Genomic DNA, 20,513 nt, shown 5'->3' with positions numbered 1-20,513 from the left:
GAGCTGTGGTAAGGGCTTGAGCTAGTTTTAGGTCCCGAGCAAATAGAAATGTTGTATGTTTTTATCTGATATTCTATTTATTTTTTAACCAACAACGTAAACCGACTGAAGCGCCGCACCACAGTAGCCATAAGCCTCATTCAGGTACACAAACACTCACTCCTGCTCCTGCTCAATCTATGTGAAACAAAAGTCACAAGGAGAAATGTTTCCCATACAATAATGATAATAAAATACATTGCACGCAAGGATTAAAACAATAAAAAGAATATCAGGTAAAATTTCTAAACTATTTTAAGTTAATAAAAAACTATTTAAATTAATTTAAAAAAATGAATCACCTTTGTGTGATATAAATAAATCCTGCATTATTGAATCAATAAACATTTCAAGCTCCACCAATATATTTGACCTGCGCAATGTATTGCTTCCGATATTTTATCATTATTGTGTGAGAACCATTTCTCCTTACATTTGTTGCACACAGATTCAACAGGAGCACTTGTGTCCCTGAATGAGGCTTATGTCTACCATGGTGCAGGCATCACAAATGAAGCTCTTGCATAAGACATTTTCTGCAAGACAAAACTGTTCAAATGTTCACATCAAGTCGGAGACAAAAAAAAAGTCAACACGAGTCAACACAAGTCAGCTTAATTTCAAACGGTTTTAATATCTCAATGGTTGGATCATACTTGTTCTAGTGGCTTTAACATGTACAGTATGTACACACAACAGTTCTGAGAGTCTTGGAAAAACATCCAAGTAAGAAATGTTTCCAGAAGACTGGAGAGAGAAACCAACATACGTTGGCTGCTGATGGTCAACATAAAATCTGTTCAACTACACACATCTGGAACATTCTGATGAACAGATATTGTGAATTATTCCAATATGAATCTTGCATAAATTATTTTTTTTCTGAAACTGAAAGTACACAGAATAAACATAAAAAAGTGAAAAACATACTTTTTTTTTTTTTTTACAAAAGTAGATAAAAGTGTAAACAGTATGAAACTATTGAGTTTTGCAGCTTATTGAAATGTTTTCAGTTATTGGTTCTTTTTATTCGAGCTATCAAATGACTATTAAACAACTAACAAAGACAACAGTCAGCTTCCTTACTTAACCATCATAAAGAACTTAACTCTGAAGTTTACTCTGGCTCTTGGCTCCAATCTTAATCCGGTACAATATAATATGTGAACAGCAAACTGGATACAAACGTGTTCCTCTGTGAGACTGAAAATATGACATTATTCAACATCAGAATTATAAAATAACCATACGAGTGCAAATGATCGGAGACACTTGTCTCAACATAGAAGAAAATCCTCAGTCCTTCCTCTCGGGTAACTGAACCAGCATCTTGAGCTCTGAGACCTTAACAGTGACGCCGCTCGATTATCAACAGTACCACACTGTACATGGTGCAGTCAATGTACAAAACACTCTAATAGAAAAATAGAACTTTTTTTATGCAAATCAAAGCAGGAGCAAAAATCGTAAACTAACACCAAAGCATTATAACCAAGAAACAGTTGGTATAAAGAAATAAATAAAATAGAAACAAGTGCAAAAGTAGAAATACAACACAAATCTGGAACGTTTGCGGCACATAAATCAGGATTTTTTTTTTTTTTTTAACATTCTGGTTGTAGCAGCAGTTGCTCAGTAGCTCAACGTTCAGCGGGAGTCTGCCGCCCCCTGGTGGACTCCAGTGTAGCTACACGTCTCTAGCTGATCTTCTGCAGGAGTTTGTCTTCGATCAGTTCAAACTGCAGACTGACCGACATTTCGGCGATGAACTGGTCGCAGCCCTCCTTGGTCACCTGCTTACAGTAGCGCAGGTCAATGTGACAGATGCTGCCACAGCGCTTGAAGAAGGTGAGCGACTGGTCGGTCACTCTGTTGCACACTGTGGAGGGTGAGAGAGAGAGAGAGAGAGAAAATAGGTCGTCTGTTTTTGACTTTCTGTACAGGAGGAGGAGGAGGAGACCCATGAATAATTGAGGGACATTTCAGGACGCTGGAATCTGACGGCTGACTGAGGAGACTCAGACGTGAGTCAGAAGACAGCACTCATGTCAAATGCAGCCCCACACAAGTGACTCACCGGACAGATTGATGTCGGTGAGCGAGTCTCTGGTGGTGGTTCCAGCAGCCGTCAGGATGTTGACCGACTGGTCTGTGATGTGGTTGCAGTAGCTCAGGTCCAGTTTGGACAACAACGGCATGTAGCGGATGATGAGGCGCAAGGACGTGTCCGTGATGTCCAAACCTGCCAGTCGGAAATCCTCCACGTTTCTGAGCTTGCTGCGGTTATCTAGCTGACCTGGGATCAGAGCAGAGGCGCGGTCAGGCTTCCTCATCCAGGTGCATGAAACACACAACTCAACAGCCACACAACTGTGGCACACGCTCAAATAATGATGTGAGAGATGACCTTGAGTGAACCCCAGTGCTCGAGTGTGTGACAAAGAGCCCAAATGTTCTGTTCTCTCACTGTGTTCTGCCAGTTTTATTTTGGGGTTCATTTCACGACTGTGTGAGACAGCCAGGACTTCCAGACGTTAGTGGCTTTGTGGGGCTACCAAAAGACGCGGCGAAGATGTTGCATCAATATATACACTAGGGATGGGCGATATGGATAAAAAAAGTTATCGTGATAAATTTCGGCGATAACAATAATTCTCACGATAAATCCATTTTCATTCTATTCCATGTGTTGGACACTACAGTCTCTCTTGAAACTGTTTTATGATGGAACTTATTACTGGAGTTTGTCTGCAACATCATTATTTGTTTATGTTTCAGGTCTCTGGTAGAAGCTGCTGGTGTCTGACAGACTGCTCTGCCAGCTTTATTTAGGGGTTAAATTGAGCCGTCTGTCTGCTGTATCTCATGTCTCTGAACAGTTGACCTGAACTATGGACCAGTCTGGACACATTTCCTAGATGCTATTGAAGAAATATTAGAAATCATGTGAATAAATGATCATTTAGTCATATTCTATTCTCCAAATCATTATACAAACTGTCATTCCTTTGTCTTGTGAGATGAAAAACCTTTTCACAATTCTCTCTCCTAAAATGGTGGTTTTCCATTGCCTTATTGAAGATGTCACTAATACTTTGACCACTTTAGAATTTGTTGATGGTCCCTAACTGATGCCAGGTCATAGCATTAGCGCTGCCTGTGAGAGTGTGTCCGCGATCAGTGAACCCTAATAGGGACACGGAAGAGGACGCCACCGCCAACAGCGGAGCAGAGCTCCGTCCAATATCCAACTATTTTCACCACGGTGTTTCACCGAGGCGCCAGTGCAGCATGAGACCTGCATGTGTTGATGTGAACCAAGGCAGACGACCGCATCAGAGAACCTATGAGGACCACTCCTTCAAATAAAATAAACACAGATCCAGAGACTCAGAGTCGACCAGTGTCTAGCTGCTCCAGCAAAACCAACGCTGACTCTGGCTCTCTTTTCGGCGATAAATCGTGTTTGACCCGACCTTCAGTTCACAACAGAGAGCCTGACTACAACACTGAGCTCAAGCTATAACAGTGAGGTTTTAATGACTTCAGTAGATTCTTATTATTTGGGAGATTTTAGCAACACATTTCCAGACTTGCTTTTTAAATGAGTGCGTTCAATAGGGTCTTCTCTCTTCAGATTATTGACCAATCATGGACTCCCTTCAGTGGTTCACTTGTTTTACATCGTAAAACAAATTGTTTTCAAATTTTTCTACAATTGGAATACTAAAAACAAAAATGCATTATTTGAAAAATATTATATTTATATATTTAAGTGCATGTATATAATATCTTTTCTGAACCTTGAGTTTTGAAAAAATTCTACCACAACTTCCCAAGGTTCATTCTGACAATTTCTAAACCAAATAATAGACTTCTTTTCATAACGTTGTGCTGCTCTATCACATTTAAGGTTTACTTTAAATGTTATGTGTAACTCAAATCTAACAATTCCATTTATTCGTCCTGTGATTCTAATAACATATTAGAATCACAGGACGAATAAATGGAACTGTTAGAGGGCATTTGACTATTATTTTTCTTATTTTTATTTTTGTTATTTTACTAAAATATGACAAGTCGCCAAATATTTCAAATTCTTGAATAATGAGCCTTAATATTTGTATTTCTGTGCAGCATCAGTAAGAAAGAAGCAACTTTATTTTTGAATCTTCAAAAACAAATAAGTACATAGCAATAATACATTTTTCAAGAGGGAAACCAAAATTCATATAACTTCCCTTTCCCACTCGATCATTCACATTTCTGTGAGTAACGCTTCATTTTCCACTGATGACTTTCTCCTTTCTCTCACTGCTGCTCTGCCACTTTTACTGCTCTGTGTGGGATTTAAATGAGCCTGATGGTGGGAGGAGGCTGCAGTACCTGGTCTGCTGTCCGTTGGTGGAGACAGCAGGTCCCTCATTTGAGCGTCTTTCAGTCCCTCCACCCACTGGACGTCCAGAGTCCTCAGCAGTGGACAGCTGCAGGTGCAGAGAGCGGAAACGGCGACCCAAGAGCAGCCAGACAACAGCAGCACTCGCAGGCCTGTGAAGAAGGGACTGCAGGTCACCAGGGGGAATTTAATATCCAGAAAAGCAACTACAGAAGGGGCCACCACTACTATTATTACATGTAAATAACCAACTAATCAAATCTTATTTCTTTTTTTTCCCCAAGAAACTTTATTGAACCATCTATAACAGGAATGTACAATGCGGTTGCAGTTTGTGGGAGTCCTGTGGGGAGTCCTTTCTTCGATAGCATGTCTGTGACTCGCTTGTTTGTATCCGTCGCTTTCTCTTTGTTTTTGTTTGGTCTTGTTTTTTACCCATTTGTATACATTTTTCTCAGAGGATATGACATGTTACAATTGTAATTACAATTTCAGACCACAATACAATACAAAAAAACAAACAATGTTATTATGTCATTCTTCCAGGTTTTTGATTTTTTTTTTTTTACTCCATTCATGGGTAAAGCCTCAAATCTTGTTTCTAATTTTTACAGAACGTGCACAGTTGTGAGGTCCCTCTCATGACTCATAGTGCAAACATGTATGTAGCGTTTCTGGTGAGCATTTGAACAGATAGATGTTGAAGAGTTGACAAAGTCCAACATCGTGGCATTGAGGCGCTGCCTCTAATGCTGTTGCTAATGTGGCAACGGAACTTTATTTAAGATGAAGCAGAACATGCTCACACTGGCCATCAAATTGATTCAACTTTCTGAATCTTTACCGTCATGTTCACTCAAAACTCTTGTTTCCAAATTCAACTCGTACCTGGAAGTCTGTTGATGAGCCAGCTGAGCTGTTTCTTGGAGATGTTGGTCCAGCTGAGGTCCAGGGTGGCGGGCTGTCGGCGGATGATCCCGCTCAGCATGAGCGGCGTGATGGATTTGCAGCGGTTCAGGTCGATCAGCTTCCACAGTCTCTTGTCGCAGCACCTGAGGGGAGAAGCCGTTGGGATCAACGACGGGTGCGAACGATCCACTTCAGAAGGGAAAGCTCTGCTCACCATCTGTTCCACGTGCGACACACACGCATGCACACGCACAGGTCTTGGTGCGTCAGGTGGCTAAAGACCGCCATCCACATCTCACGCCGCATGACATGTGTCTGTCCGTCGTCCAGGGTGAGTCTGTCAGGGGGCGGGCTGATAGGAGGTGGTCTGATCACGTGACGCTCCATCTGGATGCACTTGGGCGGTGACCGGCACGGAAGTGGGCGGGGACAAACCGGCGTGATGGGGTTGTTCCTGCTCCATTCCAGCGGTGAATAGCCACGCTGCGTGCCGTTGAGTTCCCTGTCTCTGTGTCGCAGCCAATCCCCAAGGTCACTGCCGCCGTTGTTAAGAGGCCACCGGGCGCTTGAGTCATCCACCTCATCCTCTGGCTCCCGTTTGATTGAGCGCTGATTCTCTTTGATCAAACTCTCCTCTGTTTTTATGGGTCTTCTGTACTTATTGGCTTCCTCGCTTTTCAGCGGTCGATGGTTCTGGTTGGTGTCTTCCTTCTTTGGTTGTCGTCGGAGCAGGTTTGTGGGACTCAGATCACACTTTGCAGGCTCCTCTGACTTCAGGGCCTCCTGCTTCATCTCTTTCCCCGGCTCTTTGTGGGACATGCGCCGGCGCTGGTGGCGAGCCTTCAGGTGTCCCGCGCACCTCTCAGGTGTCCTCTCCAGCTCGCCACTCGTTCCAGCTTTCGTAGAGTTGATGGACGACTGGTTGTTTTCTCTGAAGGACGTCCTCAGCAATGAGTTCAAAAGGATCTTGGCTTTGTCGTCCATGTTAGCGTGTCTGCGCAAAGCCTCCTCTTGGTGTTCGTCGTCCACCTCCTGGTCCTTGTCTTCATCATACGCCCTCTTCTCCTTCAGAAGAATCCTGTTCAGGGAAAACATGTCGTCCTCAAGATCGTCCTGTTCGTCTTCAGCATCACAGTCGTTCTCCGTCTTGATTTGTCGCAGCAGTTTAGGAGACAGTGGGTCGTCTAGTTTGGGAGGTTTTTTCTTCAAGAGAACATAATTGATGGATTATCAATAATACACAGACCACTCAAAACAAAGTAACTCAAATAAATCACACATAGATGATGCATGAATATAAAATATATTCAAACGCTTCAACAATGCATTAAATGTACTGGTTTCATTCTGAATGAAAGTCTCTTCCAGCTGCTGCGACGGATGCTTCTTCATAACCTGCTGCCTCAGGGACAGAAAATCCTGAATACTGACCAGTGACCTAATTGCTCATCCATTATTTGCCTTCATAGAATGTTTGTCATCCATTTGCATTGTCCAGTGGGCAGATATTTAGGCTGGAAGTACACTGAGGACTTGGCTATTTGTACCAGCAACTGGTACATTTATTTTAACCGATTCAACTTCAGTATTCAGTACTCCTTTCAAGTGTAACAGCTCCCACCTTTTTCTTCAGTGTAGGTTCATCATTTGTCTCAAAAAGTTTCCTCTTCTTCCTCAGAGGGTTGTCCTCAAGTCTGGGCCGTGGGGAACTATCCAGAGACAGCAGCGGCGGACGTTTCTTCAGAGGCTCCTCATCCTTTCTCTTTGGGGTTTCATCCCTGTCTGCCTTCCTCTTCACAGCTGACGTGGAGGTCACTGTCGGCAGTGTCGCCACTGCCGGAGAATCCGCTTCTTCTTTGGCATCTCGGTTCAATCGCGGTTCTTTCAGGAGAGAACCGGGCAAATTTGATGCGTACTTGAACCCTGGACCCCTTTTTTGCTTTGAGGCCAAAAGGTTAGAAGATAAAAAACACAACTTTATTGTTCTTGCTCAACACAGGCCTGTATCTTCGAGGAAACACAGAGGCTTACTTTCCCAGTTTTACCGGCATGATTGCACTTCGGACATTCCCAGCAGTTTGGCAACTCGTCGTTGATGACTCCATTTGAATCCTTTACCTACAAAAATATCCGTCAACAATCCATTCTGATGTTAAAACAAGATGACAGATGCAGTTACCATGAGACAGTTTGGATGAACAATCTCGTTGCAGATCGAACATTCCATCAGCATGAGATTAAACTTCTCCTCCTCATCGTCCACTGTGTCCTCCTTTCCAGCTTCTCCACAGACCAGACACACAGCAGTGTGTGGCAGGACCGGCTGTGGAAACAGCAGCCACATTCATTTTTGTCCATCACATTTTTGTAACATTCCATTTGCGCAAAACAAAATAATTGGAATTTGATGGCCGAACAAAAAACTTCTACTAAATACACTTCTTAACATTTTAGATTTCTCTAGCACACCAAAGGTCAGAGCAAAAATGTGCAAAGATTTTTTTTTTTGCTTCTGAAAGTGAAATGTTGATTTGACAAACTTTCAGAGTACAAAATTCAGAACACCGTGTACTCGTACAAGGCGTTCGGCCTGTCACTGCTGGCTGATAAATGAATAAAATAAAACTTGATAAACTTCATGGCTGCAGGTAATACTAACTCTCATAATACAGTCAGAACATAACAAATTGCAAACCCTTATTTATGCCTGAACTGCAGATGAAGGAGCCCAATACAATCCTGATATGAAATGAATGACGTCATGAGAAAGATCTCCGGAGTGTGTTTTCCTAATGCAACCACTCACCGCGATGCACTGCCTCATGATGCATGACTGCTTCATGCGGCCCGGTCCACCAAACTTCTTCATGTCTTTGCAAAAGTGGCACTCTCCACACTCAGTCCGCAGACATGCCTCACATTTCCGACACCGTGTTCTTCTCCGCCGTGCGCCAGATGTGCCCCGACTGGCCGACAGCTTGACCGCAGACGCAGGAGTGACCGCCATCTTGGGTTTTGGCCGGTTTGGCGGCCTTGGCTTCAACAGACAAGGAAGACAGTGTCAATCATATGGAATGATACATTCCTCCAGTTTCCATTTCCACTCTCACAATCCACCACTTGCACCACCGTCCTCCTGTCTTTCCACCTGCCGGTTACATCATTTACCTGAGCGGTTTTTCAAAATATTCGATTTTTCTTTGCATTTTCTTAACCACTTCATGTCTATACTTAATGACTAGTAAAATGAATTAAATTACAAAATGTTTATATAATGCCCCTTTTTGAAAAAGTGTTTTCAGTTCATATCGCATCAATAAATAATCGTTTTCGCACACATTTATCGATTAATACGATAGACGATAAATGGTTGCACTCCCCTCAACCCTGAACAGGACTGAGCTGTGGTTAACTGAAGCTGTATGTTCTGTATTTATTGAGGGCATTGAACTTGCTTTTTCACACTACTACTCGTATTTCATATGTTCCTCTGTTGTCTTTTTTCTCTGATTTATTTTCATATATAAATGAAGGCAGCCTTATGATGATGTCTATTTAAAAGGACCTACTATACCCGAACAACCGTCCCAGAGCATAGTGAGACCCATGTGAAAATGTAAATGCCCAGCCCTAATTCAGAGAGTTATGTCCCATGGAAGACTACGATCTCCATTTAAGTACTTCTCAGCCTTCTGTATTTCACTAGAGCTGTAAGTAGGACAACATCATCTTTCGTTATTCAAATCCTAAATTGAAATAAATCCTCATTTCCCCACTGTAGGACTATAAAGGCCATCTAATCTAAATGAGAGCAATAGGATTTTGAAAGTGCAACTTTCAGAGCAAGGCTCAACCCGCTTCCTACATATGATGCCCACCTCAGCCACCTGCACCTGAGAACTTTTCTGGATCCTGTTTCACTCAACTTGGAATGATTATTCCATTCATACCCTCCTGATGCCACAGGCTAAAATGTAGAGGTGCTGATCCTGCTTCCTGTTGCTTCGCACATCCCTAACTCTTACACCAAGAAACACTCCACCACTCTTCTTCACGTCGCTGCATAAATACCTTAGCAGCTATACAGCACACTGCAGGATAACGTTACACCTGTGGGGCAAACTGCGCAGTGGAGAACATCCAACAGTGTCAACTTCACTAGCCTCCAAAGAAACGGCTGGGTCGGCGTTACAATCCTCTTTTTCGGGATCTGATTTATATCCACTATTTCTTAAAATAATTCTACATCTAACTTTGGCTGATGAAAGTGCATCATGTTTCAATACAACATCCTCATCATTCACAAAAGGAAACAGCTCCAGCTTGAATGCATGCACAAACAAAACCTCCACAATCTGATCAGCGCATTGTATTTCTTCTCTTTCAACAGAGAGACAAACACAAATACATCAAGAATGTCTCTGGAGGCCACTTCCAATTTTAGCTCTTCACTCACTGCATGTTCCTACTTCAAAGGGAATCTACACTCATGGTTTCATTTCACACATGGCTCACTAGAAGCTATTATTCAGTGCTGGGCTCAGTCCGACTCATTTACACACAAGTATGCATTTAATGTGCTGCAGTTAATGGAACTGGGCGATGAGAGGCGTTTGATCTCTCATCATTAATGCACTTTCAGGCCCCGAACACAACAGATTTGTATTTTTAACATGATAACCGCCACATGTGAGAGAGAGGAGGGTGGGGGAGAGAGAGAGGGCGAGAAAAGGCTGCAGCTCGGAGAATTGCAAGATAGGATTGCTTTAGTTACATCAGCAGTGCAGATTTTTCCAAGTGTCAGCATAGCAACAGCCGTGTTCCATTGCTGAACTGAACAGTCTATGACACATAGGACTTGTAACCAATAAGAACTGTAATGAGACTCTGGACGAAAAATGAAATCAGGGAGGATTTAAAGCATATTGTCATAATTTACTCGAAGAATAGACTGACAAAGGCAGTGAGATATGTGGCAACCAGACAGGATTAGAGCGATATTTTGGGGGATAGGGTCTGTTTAATCTGCACGAGACAGTTCTGAGTGTATTCATGGGGATTATGGCTCGGGTGTCTGTTCCAAAAAAGCAGTGTAGTGTGACTGTACGCCTCAATCAAACAAGTTTTCTTCAGTGAAATTATCTCAATTTACAAGAAAAAAGGCGTGATCTTTTAAACAAATCAGTTATCGGGGCGGGTGTCCATGCGACCCCCGTCCTCTTCTGCTTTGTAGTAGTAGTTTCAACATATTATGACAGGATTAAGCGCTATACTAACAAAGAAATCACGTACCTGTCAATGCGTGGTCAGATTTACTAAACACAGATATCTAATTTGTTTAATAGGTGACAATAAGAGCTTTCTGAAGCAAACATTTTACTGATAAGCTAAGATAATCATGACAGACGATAAATGGTTGGTTGCACTCCCCGCAACCCTGAACAGGACTAAGCTGTGGCTAACTGAAGCTGTATGTATGTATGTATGCATGTACTGTATGTATTGAAGGCACTGAACTTGTTTTTTCACATTACTACTCGTATTCCATCTGTTCCTCTCTTTTCTTTTTATTTTCCAAATGAACGCAGCCTTATCATGTCTATTAAACAGAATTGCCCAGACTACCCCCAACAACATTTGTTTAATACGTAACAATAAGAGCTTCCTGAAGCAAATATTTTCCCGATCCGCTAAGATAACAATCATGAGTTATTTGATCTAGTCAAATTCAAATGTGGAACAAACTTGCCGTGTACAGATCTCACCGGCTCATAAAGTATTACATAACACACTATCAACTAGTGTACTGTCTTTATTTGTTTTGTGTGATTTATTTACATACACAAAATATGAGGGAGTTGCTATATATGCTTAAGACATTCCTGACTACAATTTATCGTTTGCAGAATGTGATCAGGTGTCATCTATACATCATGGATTTTTATGAACTATTCTAGAAGTGGTTTCAGTTAAAAAGTTAAAACATGAGCAATTACTGTAAACCACTGCCACAGAAGTTGCACACAGAATAACACTGTCAAGTAGGGAACTATTGCAACTATCATTATAATGTAGTTCATGTCTTAACTTACATATCATCCATGCAAATCATCAACAATGTTGTTAATGAAAGCTCAGGAGTAAATAAAAACAAAACCAAAGCAGCAAAATCAATTATTAATGCATAGACTCTTCATGTTTTCATGAATGATTTGAATTACTCATCTTCAGTCATGTTGAACTTCATTTTAAGAAGTTGTTTAAATAACCTAAAATACATTTCTAAATAAAGGTAAATTTGCGTTAATGGCAGCATCCCACAGAAGTGACTGAACATTAAATTCCTACTGTAATCCATGTACAAGCCGCAGCCTCAAAAACAGCAGCAATATATAATCCAAAAGCCACTTTCTCACTGATGCATTCCAGCCGGGCAGTTAGTTTAACAACCAGAGCAAGAAGGATTTATCCTCTGCATCTATCAGAATTCTTAGATGCACATTCCTCCGCTTCCCTGAGAGCATGCGATTCCCTCAGCATAAGAAGCTGCTTCCTACTTCTACATCCACCTGACAGAAGTCCTTACACAAATCTCCCCCATACACATAATACAGATTAAGACTGCATCTTTGGATTTGTCAGTATGTTGCTCAAATTCTTGGCAGCCCAGTGATGCTACACAGCTAAAACTGTGTCTTTGGCTGCACTTCAGCTGCAGAGGATTGTTTGGTGTTCTAACCTGCTCAGAGTCAGAGTCGTAGTCCTCATCATCAGCGCTCAGCGACATGGCCATGACGGGTTTTCACATACGGTTCAGCTCACAGCAAACTGACATGGCTGCAGTCTCCTCCTTCTACTCCTACTCCTGCTGTCTGGCCTACACCCACCCCCCTCCTTCTGCTCTAGAGATCCACAATACAACCAGCAGATGTAAGAAACACAGGCATCATTAACATGGATTGCCTCCCCAAAAAAAGAGGAGGGTCACTGCGTAGCTTAAGGCCAATCGGGGGCTACCGCTGATCAGGAACATGGAGTGGGAGTAGTGGGTGGGTGGGCTGATTCCACCAATGAGGAGCGTGATCATGGTCATATTCATGAGGAGCACAGGCAGTGAAGAGGAAGCTGGAGCAGCCAATAGAGCCAGATGGCATCTCATTACAAAAGGCAAACACAAAGAGGCCTGCAGCTGCCTTTATGGACACAGCACACGGTGGTGGGAGGGAGGAGGATCATTTCCAGTATTTCATAAACCACAATGTACACACTGTAATTTCGACACTGCTCATTAATGGCAACAATGGCTTGTAATTGATTCTCTACACACGACAATCTAAAAACTAGAGAATATTATTTTAATGTCAGTCCTGCAACGTTATTGAATACGCTCCATTCTAAATACTTGCTTGATAAAATACAAGACACAGGCTAACAAACACAAGCTTTAAAATAGTTGAGATTTGAGGTGAGATCAGGTAGAAGAAAATCAGAGAACTAAAGGAAATAAACTAAAACAATAATCAGCCTTTTATATTTAAGAGTTGATTTGCACATTGGAACCTCATGTAACATGTAAATAATAACTGGCTCATCAGTTCAACAAATAAATAGGATCGACTTATATTTCAATTTTGTTCTACATTTAAGGGGTTCATGAGTCTGCTTCTGCTCTCTCTCTTTTGCTGTTGACACAATGTACTCTCTCATCTGTCAAACATATTCAATGTGAGCATGCATGACACCATTATTGGGTTTTAGCAGCATTCAAAGTATTATGATCCAGAGACTCGGTACCTATTTTGGCAGGTATGACGTATTAATTCTGGGTCATTCTTTTCAACTTCCCACCATTTTTTCATTTTTCACAAATTACTGCTATGCAGGTAGCATTTCATCGTACCTTGATTGCTTTCTTCAGCCAGTAAACCACCGGAAGGCCAGTGACAGCTAGCTTGATGTCATCGTCAGCATGTTCCTTTAAGACCACCTAGACAGCGATGGAGAAGACAGGAATGAATATAATGAAGTAATGAGAGACACCATGTGGTTGCTCACCTTCATGTCTTCCAGCAGAGCTTGTGGACTCTGTATTCCCAGTGGGACACATTTCTTACTCTCAGGAAGTGATTCCAACTTCTCAACAAGAGCCCACAGTCCCATTAACTCAAACTCTGTCAAGTGAGTCCATTTATTCTGACAGTCTGAGAGTGACGAGTCAGAGGAGGGTTTGGAATAATCCACAAAGGTGGAGCAGGGGTTGCAGCTGTCCTCCAGATCCACAGATAAACCAGCTTTCAGGAGTCTTTCATTTTCAGGGTAGCAGGAGTCTTGAGCTGTCCTCTCAGATTGGGAGTAAGGAACGTTCTTGAACAGAGTTTCACCCAAATCTTCGTTTACATCCTGGCATCTTGAGTCAGAGGAAGGACTATCAGTTGGGTCCTTCCACTCTTCCTCTAAAAGCAGACATTCAAAAGGCTTCAATGAAATATGTATGTAAGAGAGTCTCATCTGAGATGATGCCATTCATGTCTCTTACCAACAAGTGGAGGCCTTTTTCGAAATTCAGGAGAAAGGTAGGAGCGTGAGGTCAGGCAATGGAGGTACCGCTCCAGGACATACCAACAAATCTCATAAAAAAAGGGGAAACGGAACTTGGAGTGAACCTGAAACGGAATGAATAAAGTTCCGCTTGAAAATGCTGATATTTGTTGGATTAAAAAAAGCACATCCTAGTTAAATCTACAGCTACCCATAGTAGTGCACTTGTGGTTCACAATGACAGTGAGACTCTCCCCTGCCTCAATTGATGCAGTGAGCCCGTCACCATGATGATGCTCCACTTTTAAATTCTTGCTTTACATCGTCTCAGCGAGGTTAAAAGAGTCAAGCACAATGTGACGTAACACTGCGCAGAACTGAGTAAAATCAGTTACTCAGTTCAGAGTTTAAGATGGTTATGATCTTAATTAACATGTGTTGCGTGTCACGGTTCGTGTTTGTGTTTAATATTGGTTCAGTCATTAAACTAGTATTAAACACCAAAAGACAAATCACAGGTTTAGAACAAAAAAATCTATCTGCTGAAACATCAAATGGGAAAATAAACAAATTGTAAAATACTTCAGGACATATGCGTCGCCAATAAAACTTGACTATTTTACACATTGCCCAAAAATATAGGGAGGAGATCCGCTGCATCAGTCAGTAAAGTGTTAGTCCACTTAATTCTGAATGTGACTCCAAATCCAGACCTCCACTGGTTAATACATTTGATTTCCATTTCCATTGATAACTTTTGTGTGATTTTGTCGTCAGCAAATTCAACTTTGTAAAAAACAAAGTCATTTTGACCTAAGATGTGTTATTTTATTGTTCCCTATATTTTTTGAGCAGTGTATGTACTATCACATTACAAAATAAATATGCGTTAAAATGTTTTGACTGCATTTTGTATTCACAGAATCATGTACACACAGAGCTGTTTTCAAACTGTATCGTGGCCACTTTCTTTATACAGCCCATGACTTCATGGCACTTTAAGGTTTCAAAAGAAATTTCTACTAACTCTAACATTTACAAAATGATGAACATTGTGACAGAATCCGCTGAGGAAAATATGTCCAGGCTGCCACTTGATGATGATGTCATGCTACATATGGTACATAGTCTTCAGTAGAGCAGAAGGATTTATTTGATGTCTGTGGAGCAATAGTACAGTTGAGTCATTTGCAAGTTCCTGAACTGAGGGAATGGGTTGACACCAAACGTAGAACAATAATAGTTGTCACCATGGAGAAAGAGGAGCGACAAAATCGGCAGCGCTGGGGTCAGTATGTAGACCGTCATTTCACATTTTAGGATGTACTCACTGGATGTGAAATTCAATGAAGAATGTGATGATGAACATTAATAGATTTGAAAGTCTACTGCTATTGAGATATGTATGTCTCTATTACATAATACATCAATGGAACATGCAGGCGACTTCTACCTACCTGTGATAAGCAACTTTTCAATTAGCAGCCAATGAAACTTAGCAGGACTCATCCTGTCTTTAGGAGCAACAAAGCTCATTTAGCAACTCACGCAACCCCATTATGCAATGCTAATTCTATGACAATAGTCCTTCAAATTTTAATTAAAGGAGCTAAATCCTTCATGCGTACACATGTCACTCCAGAAAAACTCAAAAGAATCAATGGGAATATCCCTGATTTATGTTTTAAACGTGGTCAACATAAGGGGACTTTTTTCCATTGTGTCTGGCAATTTGCCAACACGAAAGACTGAAGAGATCCTATGTACACAAATCAAATTTGATGCTAAAATGTTTTTATTGGGTATTTATCCTGCAGGAAAGTGATGGTCTTGCCCTTTGCAACTTGATGCTTGTTAGATGCAGCTATATATACAAGACGGACATTGGACTTTAAGAGAACAAATGATTGTTATTTACTGTTTTTGTTTTTTTGTTTTATTTTAATTCTGTATTTTCTTTTATTTTTCTATTTTTCATCCATTTTTATCATGTTTTTTGTATTTTTTTTCCACACAGCCAAGATCTTGATCGCATATATGTATTTATATGATTCTTATTGTGGCTGATATAAAAGAATACAAATATTGGGAAAAAAGGCATTAAATCCTGGAACAGTGGGTGCAAGTTTTTTTCCCGTGAAAAAGTGATAATTTACAGGGTTGTAGCATACCTTAGTCCTGTTCTCTATTTCGTGGATCGTGAGCTGCATGGGAATGTTAAAACTGTGAAGGATGTTTCCACCAAACACCAGTGTGTCTTTAGGAGTGTAGACAGCATGGATCCAGCCTGAATAAAAACAAAAAATAAATAGAATGAAAAGTAAGTGATTATCTGACCAAGTGTTCTGGGAAACTAAAAAAAGCGGCAATGTAATAGTGACATACCAGAAGGAATGAAGAAGGTGTATCCCTGTTTCAGCTCCACCCTTTGACATCCGTCAGCACGGTCACCAAGAAAGATATCAGTCTGTTTTCCAGACAGAACCCAATCCTCATACAAAGCCAGGTTGTGAAGAGTGGGGGGCACCAGCCAAAATACCTGGGAGGAACTCAATATTCAACATTTTGATTTTTTTATTAACACACATGCTGAAAATGGCACTGACCTTTTGACCCTTGAAAACATGATACCAAACTGAAGTCCCACCAAAATCTATGTGGAAGTCAGTGTAGCAGCCTTTCACGCTCATCAAACAGTACCTGAGGAAAAATGAACACATCATGTCTGAAGTAGTTTGCAATAAGTGGGAAGAATCCATTCTTTATTTTACCAATTTATGATTTGCGGAAAAGATATGAATGTATTTCTGTAATCAGGTTGTCTACATAAATCAACGTGCTATCTAACTTGTATGATCTAAATCAATTTTAAAAATTGTGTGTTCCCTTTCAGCTTCCGTCATAACTTCATATTTGTCTAGATATGTCTCTGTTCTCATTTTGACACGTCACATTTTTCAAATTGAGATGTTTTATAGTATTATGATGTTTAGCAACAACTAAAGATAACTTGCATACAATTTTGTGTAAACACAGAATGAACACTTACTTGATACATATTACAGGTTGCCATTCGCAAAACACTGTACGCAATGAGGCAGTAGTTTGAGAAGCCCAAACAAATCTATCTGGCAGAAATCACATAACACGCCTTTAATATAACTGCTGTATAACCAACAATCATAGCCCTGTGGTGAGGACGCCACTGTTCGTAGAGCAAGCCTCTGTTGCCTAGCAACAATCAAGAGCTTTTACAACAGAGGGGGTGGATATCAGAGTAAATCCCGCTGTTGTGATGGAGCGAAAGCTGAGCCATTCCACAAAGGGAGGGTGAAATGAAATTACAGTGAACATAAGTCACCTTTGTGGTAAGGTAAGAAATACAACAATCCAGTACCTCTGCACTTTTGGGTACTTCATCTCTGCGATGACATTAGTGGCATCAGTTTGGCTTTTTTTCAGAGAAGGAGGCCACATGTTATCCACCCAGTCCACCTGATCCAGCTGAGGACAAAATGCTCATCAATAATCAAACCCAGGAAGAACTCCATGTCAGTATCAATCAAACACAATTAAAATTGAATAGCAGCAAAAGAGTGTTGAATGGCTAACAGCCAAATACATGTGTAAACTGCTCCTCAGTGATGTGGAGCACATAAGCCAATCCACTTATCTAAGATGGGCCTGTTTTTTCTCTGAGACTCAAAGATGACAGAAGTGGACCAACAAACAAAGCAGGGAGACAATGTGTCCCACTGTTAACAGTAAGGTAAACCACATTATATTATCAAAGGAGCTGCACAGCATAGTCATGTAACATTACCACAGAGGGTCTCTTGATGAGGTTCTCCAGCTTTGTGTGACTAAACTCTAAACTGATGACATTGTAGAGTTTGTCTCGTTCATCCTCCGGTGTCTCGTAGTATCGGACAAACTGAGCCATGCTCATTTCAGAACCTTTCTGAGTGCTCACATCCATGACGTCCACAGAACGACGACTACCTGCAACCAGCACACATGGCAGCCTTGGTCAGAGAAAAAGACCTTCGACAACGGCAGAATCTTCATGTGATTTCACTTCTTTCCCACCAGGTGGCGCAATAACATTCATGTCAGGCGGATGTCAAATGAGTAAAGCCATTAGATTAGATTGGATTACTTTTGTAAAAACACACTCAAGTATGAGTTAGGCGACCCTGAACTGATCAAAATGATAACAGATCATTGCACCATTATGCCTTGAGTTTCCCCACTGTGGGACTAATAAAGGCCTTCTAATACAACAGTATTTTGAAAGGCAAAATCACAGACTTACCAACTAAACCTTTAATTTCTGAGACCGTAAATTCTTGGTCAGGCATTCTAGAAGAGAAAAAGGAAATACATTTGTGATGAAACAGCATGAAACATTGTTGAAAAGAAACGTTTTACCTGATTCCCAGTCCACTTTTTTCTTTAAAAATAAGTGGAAATCTTAATGCCTCCCTTTGCACATATTCATATGTGAAGTCTAGAAGAAAGCAAGGAGAGATTAAAAACATTTCAATAGCAACACAGGCACTTTTGAAGTTAAAAATTCTGTTAATGCAAAGCACATTGCTTTCCTCAACTGTAATGAGAATCCACTAATTTAGTCTGAGAATTGCTGCAATCTATGTAAATATTTGATTTTGAGTTCATGAATGTTTAGCTCAAGCTCCTCTAATACATTGTACTGTCAATTGATAATTATACGACAAACACCTCCCCGCATTATATCACACTGTTTCTGATACATTACATACAGTGCAGTAAACGTTTCTTCTTACATTCCACTGAGATTGAAAAAGAGCAGAGAGAACAACAGTTCTCATGATTTGTGCCCCTTGTGTCTATGCTTGTATCTGACACGTGCCCGTTATGTTACGTGTTACATTCAGTCAGTTGTATAAACTCAACTGCTGCTCAAGATATCACGTCTAAAGCAGAAGTTTAAGAGAAACATAAGCATTGATGGCGTCCGTCGATGCTATTTACTCATGATGCTGTATCCCGATATGATACCAATTAACCCAACACACTACATTTAAACTGGTGTCAGCAGATGCATTTGTATTAAAGACAGTCTTGATAATGCTTGATAATTTAGATCAAATAGTAATCCCAAAAGGAACATCATTTTTTTAAAGGGTCGAAAAGCCATGTATTGTCTAATATGGACAGCAGATTTGCCAAATGTATTTCCATCTACAAAACCTGAAGAGGAAATACACCACTCAAGTTTCATTAGAATACACTGTATACGACAGCAGCATGGTACAATATGTCAGCTAGTTACATCTTGATTTACCCAGCTCAAACAGAGGGGGACTTCAATTTATTTCATTTTATAGACTCGACGACATAAGGCAAGAGAAGTTTGACTGTAACTATACAGAGTATATATTGTGGCTGTACCTTTACCATCCATGTAATTGACAAAGTCTGCGTTGTAGCTGTCGCAGAGGAGCTTTTCCTCCACACTGAAGCCTCTGATGTTGACTATTTCTTCTACATCGGACGAGTCCTCGTTTTCGTCATACATCGTCCGGCAGATGGAGCGCTGCGGTTAGAAACAACGTGATTTATTTTATGACCTATGTACAACGAGATTGAAAAGTGGCCACTATTTACCAGTGAAAGGACAGCGATTTCAGCAACTATTAAGGCTAATGTTACATGATGTAACGACCGTTTTATTAATTAAACTGAAACTTGACACAAGTGTTTATGCCATTGTTGCTCGGAATGTTTCATTTCCATACGATACATGATGTAACATTGAATGCATTGACGTAAAAACAAGCCGTGGTATGCGCTCAACGCCACAGCAACGTGTGATAATTAACTCGTAACTTCTGAGCGTAAGTCGAAAGCCTAATGCACTTGCTAGCCATGCTAACAGTGTAGCCTGCTGCAAGTGCATAAGCTAACGTTAGCGTGCTAAATAATACTCACCAATCTGCGTCCAGATTCACCGCATGTTTCGATGTCTTGTGCCATCGTTTCCCCTGGATAAATTCTCAAAATGTAACCCAGTTGCCACCATGTATCGCCATGCACACTGGAGGGAAAGAAAGAGTTGGCACGCTTTTCAGGTTCAAAACAAGGGAACCATGTTGTGGTGTATTACGTCACCGATTGGAACCAAAACATTGCGCGAACGCGGGTCTATTAAATATTATTAATATTTTTAAAATGACAAAGGGGCACATATCTTGCTCAGCGTTGCCATCTACACTATTTTCATTCAATTTCGTTGTGATTTATCTGACGCATACTTGAGTTAGAAACTTAACGTGTAGTTGTAGTGATGTGGCACTTCAATGCATTTTTATGTACGTGCAATTATGTCATGGCATTCCATTGTCGGCAGGACACAGAGGCGATTCATATGGGGCAGTCTGACATGTTTCTCATTCTCATATCTCCGTTACCGCTCACCAGTGGCCCCTGTTGAGATTGACAGACATACTGGGAGCAAACATGTTGTTTGTGTTGGGTGGTGTGGACAGGTTCAGCCCCATGACTGAGACTGAGGCGTTTACGTTTGTAGTTTGATCAAGGACAGTCCTCAGGGCATCCTCATTCAAAACCGTCCAGGATGAGTGGG

At 41.0% G+C, this 20,513-nt stretch overlaps 1 protein-coding gene across 2 annotated transcripts; it reads right to left on the bottom strand.

Annotated features, from left to right (window-relative positions):
* Positions 1-636: 636 nt before the first annotated feature.
* Positions 637-20,064, bottom strand: LOC128770622 (lysine-specific demethylase 2B). 2 transcript variants are annotated; one of them, XM_053885298.1, is made up of 21 exons: positions 19,859-20,064; positions 19,319-19,463; positions 18,314-18,392; positions 18,198-18,244; positions 17,706-17,884; positions 17,280-17,386; positions 16,489-16,582; positions 16,268-16,421; positions 16,054-16,169; positions 13,881-14,007; positions 13,400-13,797; positions 13,245-13,331; positions 8,151-8,381; positions 7,524-7,667; positions 7,376-7,462; positions 6,966-7,292; positions 5,559-6,547; positions 5,324-5,487; positions 4,426-4,587; positions 2,117-2,335; positions 637-1,918 (listed from the first exon to the last, which is right to left on the bottom strand). In XM_053885298.1, the coding sequence occupies exons 1-21, from the start codon at positions 19,901-19,903 to the stop codon at positions 1,737-1,739; spliced, it is 4,083 nt and encodes a 1,360-aa protein (XP_053741273.1). In that variant the 5' UTR covers positions 19,904-20,064; the 3' UTR covers positions 637-1,736. The 2 variants fall into 2 exon arrangements, with proteins under 2 accessions (XP_053741273.1, XP_053741284.1); XM_053885309.1 differs by having other exon boundaries at positions 6,966-7,283.
* Positions 20,065-20,513: the final 449 nt, after the last annotated feature.

This window comes from Synchiropus splendidus, chromosome 1 (genome assembly GCF_027744825.2).
Source record: "Synchiropus splendidus isolate RoL2022-P1 chromosome 1, RoL_Sspl_1.0, whole genome shotgun sequence".
Lineage (NCBI taxonomy): Eukaryota > Metazoa > Chordata > Actinopteri > Syngnathiformes > Callionymidae > Synchiropus > Synchiropus splendidus.
The sequence above is the reverse complement of the archived record's forward strand: the minus strand, read 5'-3'. Positions and strand labels throughout refer to the sequence as shown.

Excerpts from the sequence above, each read along its gene's own strand:
- LOC128770622 (XM_053885298.1), bottom strand. The coding sequence starts at position 19,903 with ATGGCACAAGACATCGAAACATGCGGTGAATCTGGACGCAGATTG. Across the intron at positions 18,393-19,318 it reads CAATTACATGGATGGTAAAG|ACTTCACATATGAATATGTG; the intron begins GTACAGCCACAA and ends GCTTTCTTCTAG. Across the intron at positions 16,422-16,488 it reads ATGTTTTCAAGGGTCAAAAG|GTATTTTGGCTGGTGCCCCC; the intron begins GTCAGTGCCATT and ends AGTTCCTCCCAG.